Below are 10004 nucleotides of genomic sequence, written 5' to 3'. Positions count from 1 at the left end.
TTTTCCTAAATAGATGCTCAATTTTTTTGAATCATCAATATACCTAACGTTATAAATGTTATAACTTTAAGTGTCCAGACCGTTAAATTTTATCGTTAAATGATGCATGTCATGTTTTGATAATTAAAAAAAAAATTCCTCCATTTACCGTCGGTGAGGCCTCACTTGACCTCACAGTCACCCAATGATCGATAAACCTATGAAATCGCGACCAATCGACGTGTGTACCCCGACAAAGCTTCTGCTGCAAATCGCGACCCACACGATTTTACTTAGGGATTTAGGATTTTTAAGGATTTGAGTTTTTTTTAATTAAAGAGAAATTATAGGTTTTTTTATAAATATAATAATAATTGCAATTTTTAAAAAAATAAAAATTTCAAAATTACTAGAACATGACACATGTCGCTTAACGAAGAAATTTAACGAAAATTACGACCTAAACACATAAAGTGATAATGTTTGTAATGTTAAACACCTAGATGTCTCAAAAAAAATGGGATACCTATTTAGAAAAAAACATTATAGTTTGAATACTTATTTTTGAATTAAACTTTCAATAAAGACACAAATGTCACTTAACTTTAGTTTTTCTTCCTCAAATTTTAAGTTGAATATTAATTCACGATTATAATATTAAATTCTAATTTTATATATAATTATATCATTAACTTGTTAAGTGATAAATAATTTAATAACCTAAGTGATATATTTTTTTGTTAATGTAATAACCTGATCAAAATAATATTGTTCGGATGTAGGTATATTGATTTTTAAAACAATGTTGTTTTTAAGATTATATATAAATTCTTTAATTTACTAATCAATCTCCTCAAACTTTAAAATATTTTAATTTTAGATACTGAACTTTGAGATTATCATTAGTAATTAATCATCACCCATCGTCTAATTATCATTTATAACAAAATAAATATAAAAAATATCTTTATATTGATTTATAAAAATTCATTTAAATATCTAACATCTAATACTTTGATCTCCTATGTTTATCAAAATTTATTTATATTAATATTAATGAGAAAAGATGGAAACGTGATCAATTTTTTAATAAAGATTTCCTTTATTATTATTATTGTTTTTGAAGGAGTCTATAATGATGGCTACGTGGGGGGACAAAAGATATACTTATCTTCAAGCCTACAGCTACGAAACTTAACAGCTAGTATACACCGTGGCATTTCCATACCAAGTAGTATTTTTTATAATAATATTCCATTATTCCCTAAAAAGAAAATTTGATATTCCCTAAAAACCCTTCTTCACCCTCTTGTTTTACAGCCTGCCCACCTCTAAACCGTCACTTACCTGCCATAGGCATTTCCGTCATCGAGGAAAGAAACCCTCAGATACGCACGTTGAGAACATCAGCTATTTCCCAAAATACCCTAACAAGAAGCATAATATAAGGGTAAAATGGGTATTTAGGTATGGTAAGCGGGCCCATTAATTAAAATGAAGTGAAATAACGTGAGTGATCCGCGCAAAGTGAATTCAAGAGGTGGGCTGGAAGAAGATAAAAGAAAAAAGTATTCAGTTTAGAGACGATTCTCGGATTTCAAACTCCACTCTTCGCCGGAATTTGGGATTCCATTTCAAGTCCGGTCCTTAGGTTTTTCCCCTTTTTCCGACTTCTTACGATTCTCGAGCGTAGAGAAACAGACAACAATCACATGAAAAGATTAGGGCTTTTCATGAGATTAGGGAATTGCTGATATTAGGGTTTTTTCGGAGGGGTTTCTTTTCTGTTCTTTTGCTTGAATTTTAAGTTTATTTGAGGGACGAATTTGGGAATTCGCTAAATGTTAACGCCGCAGAAGAAGGCTTGGTCTGGTTGGTCGTTGACGCCAGGGAAGAAACTGGACGAGTCAAGTTCGGATCCTAACTCCAACGGGGTTGCTGTGGGGAAAAGGAAAGCAACGGCTTTTGCTGAGCCCGTCACGCCTGATGGGAACGCCCTAGGGTTAGAGGACGACGAAGGGGTTGCCGAGAAAGTTCAAAGACTTGAAAATGAGGTTACTTTTTGTTATAATATGCATTTTGTAATTTGATTTTTTAGGTACTCTATTTTTTGTATGTTACAGTTTTTTTATCGCCATGCTGAGTTGAGAAATTGAGTTGATTAAAAATTAGCTGCTGAATAACTTGTTTAAAGTCGAATTGCTTTAGTAAGGTTATTTGGATTAGATAAACACTTCTGTCTGGATTTCGTACTTAATCTTCATTTTGGTGTGTTTAGCTGAGCAACTAACCTTTATATTTACTGCATGAAGAAGTTTATTTGTTATGTCAGTTTGTCTTTTTAGGGTGGCAACAAAATTTTGATATTATTTCGACTTTAGTGCGGGGTTTGCTGATGTGGGTGCACCATTCTCGTAATTAGTTTTTGGTGTTTGGTTTAGGGAACCAACCACCGTACGTAATCATGATTTAGTTATTTGTGATTGTGTTCAGTATGCAGTTAAATAATCATAATAAATCATAGAATTTGGTTAGGCTAGATGTGTAATACCCAGCATTAGTCATACATGAGAGCAGACCACAAAATTAAAACCATTGAAATATGTAGTACTGATTTAATGCAAGCATTAAAGAGTAGTATGTTGACTTATGAAGTTTGTCCTTTTCATATTAGAAATTTGGTAAACATTAACCTCAAATTGCTAATCATATGAACGATTGAAAGAGAAGTGTCCTATTCTAACTAAAGTACTGGGTGATCTCATTTCACATTTATAAGTGCCAGTAGCATCGTGCTATTCTCTTGTCTTTTACGTCTAATTTAAAATTTGGTCCACAATATTTGTCACCAATTTATCAAGAGTGTCATTGTTGATAAGTTTGTACTGCCAAGGACTGTAATGGGAACATTGAATGGCTTTAGATTGTTTATTATGCTGTGCACACAACAATCAAACATGTATAAAATGGATTGCTACATTTTCCTTCATTTGTATTGACAGGAAAAGGTTGAACCTTTGTGTTGTTTTAGGTTTTTGGTGTGTTTATGCATTCTAAAGTTATCTGCTAAATTTGATTGGTATATGCTATTTCATGGTTTTATGCTTTTTTTTCTATGTTGCACAATCTCATTTGAATAATCTAATTCTTCTTCCAGCTTTTTGAATACCAATACAACATGGGACTGCTTTTGATTGAGAAAAAGGAGTGGATGTCCAAGTATGAAGAACTCAATCAAGCACTGGTGGAAATCAAGGATGCTCTCAAGCGGGAACAAGCAGCTCATTTAATTGCAATAAGTGATGTTGAGAAGCGTGAAGAGAATTTGAGGAAGGCCCTTGGCGTGGAGAAACAGTGTGTGATTGATGTGAGAATATTATATCCTTTAATCTTTCCCCTGAATGATTTTGATTTCAGTGTTCTGGTTTTATCTTCTGCTTTATATTTTTCTCATTATATCACAAAGTGGAGGCAATATACTTTTTGACGAATTTAATGAGTTACCTTTATGATTCACAATAATTTGGATAAATGTATCTAATTCTTTACTTTTGGGACTTAATGTTTGTGCACTTATTGATTTCTTCATGTTGTTTTATATGGGCTTATGGTTTGATAATGGTTTTTTGCTACAGCTTGATAAAGCCTTACGAAACATGCGTTCAGAAAATGCAGAAATAAAATTTACTGCTGATTCGAAGCTTTCTGAAGCAAATGCTTTGATTGCTAGTGTTGAAGAGAAATCCTTGGATGTGGAGACAAAATTGCGTGCAGCTGATGCAAAACTTGCTGAGGTAAGCAGAAAGACTTCGGAGATTGAGAGGAAGTCACAGGAGTTAGAGTCCCGTGAAAATATGCTTCGGAGGGAACGCCTCTCCTTTATTTCAGAGTACGCTCCAACCTACCCTTTTTCTTTTTGCGCCGGGGGGGGTCTTGTGAAATTGTGTTTATAACTCCATCAGTGAATATATGCTCTTTGTATTCTGGTTCCCCTGAAGTTTTCACTTAACTTTTCATTGAAAGTTCATCATCATTATTGTTATTATTATCAGGCGGGAAGAACATGAGGCTACTTTCTCCAAACAAAGGGAGGACTTGTGGGAATGGGAGAAAAAATTGCAAGATGCAGAAGAGAGGTTAGCCAAATCTCAAAGATACGTCAACCAGAGAGAGGAGAGAGCAAATGAGAATGATAGACTCTTTAAGCTAAAGGAGAAGGATCTTGAAGTGACACAAAAGAAAATTGATGCCGCCAACCAAACTTTGAAGGAGAAAGAAGATGATATAAACAGCAGGCTTACAAATTTAACTTTGAAAGAAAAGGTAGGCTATATTTTATGTTTGAGCAGTTATTTGTATAAATTAATATTATGTTATTTATCATTATCATCTGGATGCAGGAATGGGATGCTGTGAAGAAGAAGTTAGAGATGAAGGAGGAGGAGTTACTTGTCATCGAAGAAAATTTGAATGCTAGAGAGAAGGTAAGATTTTGCAGGTTTTGCTTTTGTTTCTTTGAATAAAACGTGTTACAGTCTTATAGCTCTTTTTTTGTAATTTCTAGGGGTGAGCATTCGGTTGGTTTGGCTTCAAAACTCTGAAAACCTATTAAACCGAATTAACTTGCAAAATCAACACAACTAGCCAAATTAAGTTGATTAACTGAAAAAACCCCGAAACCAGCTTATGTCAGTTGATTTGTTCTATTTTACCAGTTTTAATTATTTATAAAATAAAATATTTATACTATAATACAAAATTATGGTATCTTATACATAATTATTTTCTAAATATATTTCATTTATATTATATAGATTGTATTAAAAGATAAAAACTATAAAGTTTGGTACATTCAGTCTATTTGGCTATAAATTTTAAAAACCATTAACCAACTAAACTAATTGAATAAACCAAATTTGAAACTGATTAATTTCTAAACCTAATGAACCAAATTTGATTGGATCAGTCCGTTAAATTGGTTGAACCCGAAAATGCTGACCTCTAGTAGTTTATGTTCATAATTTGTTTCTCTATCCTTTTTACTTGTATATATAGTTTTCTTGGAGGGCTTGTTGTCATTTAGGATCTTGTGTTTGACACTTTTCATTTTGTATTTATTGACAGGCTGAGATTCAGAAGCTCATGGATGAACATAATGCCATTCTGGATGAGAAGAAGCGTGAATTTGACCTGGAAATTGATGAAAAGAGGAAGTCCGTGGATGCAGATCTCAAAAGCAAGGTGATTGAAGTTGAGAAGAAGGAAGCTGAGGTCAAACACATGCAAGATAAGGTTTCTAAACGAGAGCATGCATTAGATAATAAATTGGAGAAATTAAAAGTGAAAGAACAGGAACTTGAACTAAAAGTGAAAAATCACAAGGAAAGGGAGAAGACCGTTGTCTCTCAGGAAAAGGATTTAGAAATTGAGAAGCAGCAGCTGGTTGCTGAAAAGGAAGAACTTTTGAGCCTTAAGGCTGAAGTTGAGAAGATAAGGGTGGAAAATGAAGAACAACTTCTGAAGATACATGAGGAGAAGGATAGGCTTATGGTAACTGAAGAAGAGCGTTCTGAGTATCTTCGATTGCAATCAGAGTTGAAGGAAGAAATAGAGAAATGCAGGCATCGAGAAGAACTACTTTTGAAGGAAACTGAGGATTTGAAACAGCAGAAGGAGAATTTTGAAAGAGAATGGGATGAGCTAGATGAGAAAAGAACACAAATTGAGAAAGAGCTGAAGAATATCAGCCAACAGAAGGAAAAATTTGAAAAAGAAAACCTAGCTGAAGTGGAAAGGTTAAAGAACGAGAAGCAGGTAACTGATGACTATATAAAAAGGGAGCTGGAAGCTCTTGAAGTTGCCAAAGAAACGTTTTCTGCCACCATGGAACATGAGCAGGCAGCGATAGCTCAGAAAGCTGAAAGTGAGAGAAGCCAAATGCTTCATGACCTTGAGCTTCTGAAAGGAAAACTTGAGAGTGATATGCAAAATAGACTTGAGGAGATGGAAAAGGATTTAGGAGAGAGAAAAAAATCATTTGAGGAAGAAAAAGAGAGAGAACTAGACAATATTAACTACATAAGAGAGGTAGCTAGGAGAGAAATGGAAGAGTTGAAGCAAGAAAGACTCAAGATAGAAAAAGAAAGGCAAGAAGTTAATGCTAATAAGATGCATCTGGAAGGGCAGCAAATTGAAATACGGAAAGACATTGATGACCTGGTGGATCTCAGCAAGAAATTGAAGGAACAAAGAGAACAACTTATCAAGGAGAGAAACCGATTTATTTCATTTGTTGAGAAATTTAAGAGTTGCAAGAATTGTGGTGAAATTACGTCTGAATTTATGCGCTCTGATCTACAATCTCTACAAGAAATAGAGAATGAGGAAGTCTTTCCCCTTCCGACTTTGACAGATGATTATATCAGTAGAAATGTTGGAAATTTGGCTGCATCTGAGAGGCAGCAGGAGATGTCTGCACCTGTAGGCTTAGGCTCTCCAGTTTCTGATGGAACAATGTCATGGCTTCGTAAATGCACCTCAAAGATATTCAAATTCTCCCCCAGTAAAGACACAGAGCCTCATGCTATAACAAAACTGAATACAGAGGCCTCTCTCTCTGGTCAAATGGATAATTTGGAAGGCACGTCGAAAACTGAACATGAGCCAGATCTATCTTTTGCTGCTGCAGCCACATCTTTGGAGATTCATGGGGTTCAATTAAACTCCAGCCGAAGAGACGTGGATGTTGGTCATGACCTTTCAATTGAGAATCAGAGCAACATGGAAAGTAAAGAAGTGGAAGTGCTTGGAGATTCTCAAACTTCTGATTTAAATCGTGGAAAGCAGGTTCGCAAGAGAGGCAGGGCTGCAGCTAAAAGAACACGCTCTGTGAAGGCAGTTGTAAAAGATGCTGAAGCTATTCTTGGAAAAACTTTAGAATCAAATGAGAATAATTCTGGTCATGCCAATACTGAAAGCAGGGGTGAATCTGGTCTCGTCGATGGGGGGGCATCTAGAAATACACGGAAGCGAACTCGTGCTCAAACATCTCAAACAGAAGACACTGAGCAAGGTGGTAATGACAGTGAAGGACAGTCTGATAGTGTTGTGGGAGGCCAGCGAAGAAAGAGGCAACAGAAAGTTGTTCTGGCGATGCCTATACCTGGCGAGAAAAGATATAATCTTCGACGGCCCAAAACGTAAGCTACCATTAAGATTCTATATTTTATCATCTGCAACATGATATGCATGCACATTCATTATGTTAATGTAGTTTGATGGTTTCCCTTTAATGCACTGAAGCAAGAACCTTTTGTTCAAATTTTTGGTTAAGTTACAATGTGTTTTTGCTTATTTGCTGTTTATTAATGTGGCTTATCATAATTAAGTTAATCATTTATGCCCTTGTGTATCAACTATTTGAAAATTGTGCTTAATGCAGCGGGGTCAGAGTCTCTAAAGATGCAGCAGGTCAAGTTAACAGTCCCAAAGCTCCCATGTCTGTGAGTGAAAATGGAGATGCAAGCGAGAATGGTGGAGCAGGCTTTCTGCAGCAGGTAAGGGTCTTCAAACTTTGTTTTCTTGTACCATGTATGATAAACCTACATCTTAAGAAATAGAATAAGCAAATTTTGCTATTTAAATGGTCAGTTGCGACTTTTTAGAATGTTTTGACACGTGGCAGTTCTCTACATGGTTGAGTATGTTATGCATGCAATTTATAGCAGCGCTTTATTATAGGATGAAAAAAAAACATAAAAAAGAACCAGAAAATCAATTTGACCAGTACCTAAAGAATTACTATTATTTGAACTGAAACAATTCCCCACATAACAAGCTGGTCGCTATTTCACTTGTGCATCGGAGAAGATAAGGGAGGAGTTTCATTAATTGTTATTGTCCTACTGTGAAACAGAAAATGGAAAAAAATTCACAAGTATTTTACTAGAATGAGGGGAATGATTGAAATTTTGCAATTTGAATTCCTATTATCAACTGCGTACACTTCACACCATGGCTCGACTATATATATATATATATATCAGTTCATAATATTAATTGGTCTGGTTTAATATAATTTTATGTGGCAGCATAAAACAGCTGTGGATGCTAAGGATGATCATGTGGGCGCAACCAAAACCATGGATGTGAATACCGCATTAAGTGAAGAGGTGAATGGCACACCCGAACAGGTTGGTGAGTATGCTGATGGAAATGACTACAGGAGTGTGTCGCATGGTGAAGGGCACAATGATGAGGGTGCGGACTACGATGATGAAAACGAAGAAGATGATCTCGAGCATCCTGGTGAAGCCTCTATAGGAAAGAAGCTTTGGAATTTTTTCACGACGTAATGAAGTGAACCATATTCCCGAGGTTGGCAAATATCAGGAAGACCCTTGATTGTTATCAGCTGTTTAGGTTTGCTGGTAGGAACGCGTTTTCTAGTAGTGTGTATTAACAATTTATGTGTGTCATAATCAGGAAAACAATTTATTCAGGAGGGAGATTGGGTTTTCTTCACTTTTTTTCTAGTTTCTTGTATTTCTTTTGTAGTAGGGCTAGATGATTTGATGATGTAGCAACGATTGGCTTCTTCAACCATATTGTTTGTACCAAATAGTACGTGTGTTTTTCATATTGACTGGAATTATGGTCCGAATTCTGTCGTCTTAATTAGTCTTGTTTAGCTGTCGAGATATTCGACATTCATGCCTGGATTGTAGAAAGCTTGATGACGATCATTAATTTTCAACTCAGCTATTCGCGACTCAGCTTGTCTGGTTCTAAGCAATAAACAAGCTTTTAAGTGGTTCTAAGAGAACTTTGCACCAGTTTAGTATGCGACACATAATGTCACGAGATCATTATCCTCTTCATAAAAAATTTGTAATATAAAATTTACAGCATCATCGCTTATAAATTTCAAGATTGTTTTCTTCTTCGATGTGGGATTAAACTCTTAACCATTCTAAGACGTGGCATCTAACATGGGATAAGCCCACGCATTCGGAGCAACCTCACCGAATTTAGCTGATAAACTCTTTATTATAATGCTTTTGGGGAGAGATGAATTATGAAACTGAAAATGTAAGTTACTTTGGATTAAATTTGGCTACCGCCTTGCATTCCATGCCCATCAACTATAGAAAATAGTTGATTAAAAAGTCATGAATGTGAATTAACATATCACAGTTCGTTTTTTTTTTCAACCAGTAAATCCTAATTTTCCATTTACTGCCTCACTCCTTTCAGCCACTAATAATGGATGACTAGGAATGACAGGAGACCTCATATATTGGTATGCATGTACTTGCTATCGTAACTCAACATTCGTATTCATAGAGTTATTGCTATGCCTGTCCTGAATGAAAGTGTTCATATGTGCAGATGGATTATTGTGGAAGCTGGTTTCAATCATTGATGATAGATTTGGATGATTATAGTCATTAGCAGTCAAGGTTGATGGAACCTCACGAAACATACCAAATTCGTGTGATTGTAAACCGACAAAACCAGCTGCACCGGACTCATGAGGTTGTAAGTTGATGAGACCAGCACCATTATTGCCTCCAAAGCCTGCAGTCTCCAACATAGATATCACATATCCATTCTTGGCAAATGTGTTTCCTTGAATTCCTTCCTCTTGCATCCTCCGCAAGTTTGCTTCATCTACAAAACTCCAATCGGCCTCTCCTTTCAAGGGGTTATGGCCGATATTATAGCCAACATATTTGCCGGTTTGCGGAACACCAATCCAATTAATCCTTAGATATTGCATTTGATCCGTGTTGTCGGTGTCACCTTTTATGAGTTGGAGGTGTTTATTTGGGGACCAAAACTCCGCATGCTTTCCAGATTTGATCAACCTCTTAATTAACTTTGTTGGATCAACATTTCCAGTTACCTTAACCACTTGGTGTTCATCATCTATGTGAACTGAAAAGACCCCTAAATCCAGAAACCATAGTAAATCTCAGCAAACCAGTAATACACATACATGCAAGAGTAGAAAAATGTCTAAA

General features: G+C 35.7%; 1 protein-coding gene across 1 annotated transcript; it reads left to right on the top strand.

Annotated features, from left to right (window-relative positions):
• Nucleotides 1-1503: 1503 nt before the first annotated feature.
• LOC120137996 (protein CROWDED NUCLEI 1-like) lies at nucleotides 1504-8648 on the top strand. Its single transcript, XM_039153619.1, has 8 exons — nucleotides 1504-2033; nucleotides 3137-3346; nucleotides 3615-3868; nucleotides 4032-4302; nucleotides 4380-4463; nucleotides 5104-7178; nucleotides 7421-7535; nucleotides 8070-8648. The coding sequence occupies exons 1-8, from the start codon at nucleotides 1821-1823 to the stop codon at nucleotides 8331-8333; spliced, it is 3486 nt and encodes a 1161-aa protein (XP_039009550.1). The 5' UTR covers nucleotides 1504-1820; the 3' UTR covers nucleotides 8334-8648.
• Nucleotides 8649-10004: the final 1356 nt, after the last annotated feature.

This window comes from Hibiscus syriacus, unplaced genomic scaffold (assembly GCF_006381635.1).
Source record: "Hibiscus syriacus cultivar Baekdansim isolate YM2019G1 unplaced genomic scaffold, ASM638163v2 tig00110677_pilon, whole genome shotgun sequence".
Taxonomy (NCBI): Eukaryota; Viridiplantae; Streptophyta; class Magnoliopsida; order Malvales; family Malvaceae; genus Hibiscus; species Hibiscus syriacus.
This window is presented reverse-complemented; position numbering and strand designations above follow the sequence as displayed.

Coding starts and splice junctions, on each gene's coding strand:
- LOC120137996 (XM_039153619.1), top strand. CDS start 1,821: ATGTTAACGCCGCAGAAGAAGGCTTGGTCTGGTTGGTCGTTGACGCCA. Junction 4,464..5,103: donor ATTTGAATGCTAGAGAGAAG/GTAAGATTTTGC, acceptor ATTTATTGACAG/GCTGAGATTCAGAAGCTCAT. Junction 7,536..8,069: donor GAGCAGGCTTTCTGCAGCAG/GTAAGGGTCTTC, acceptor TTTATGTGGCAG/CATAAAACAGCTGTGGATGC.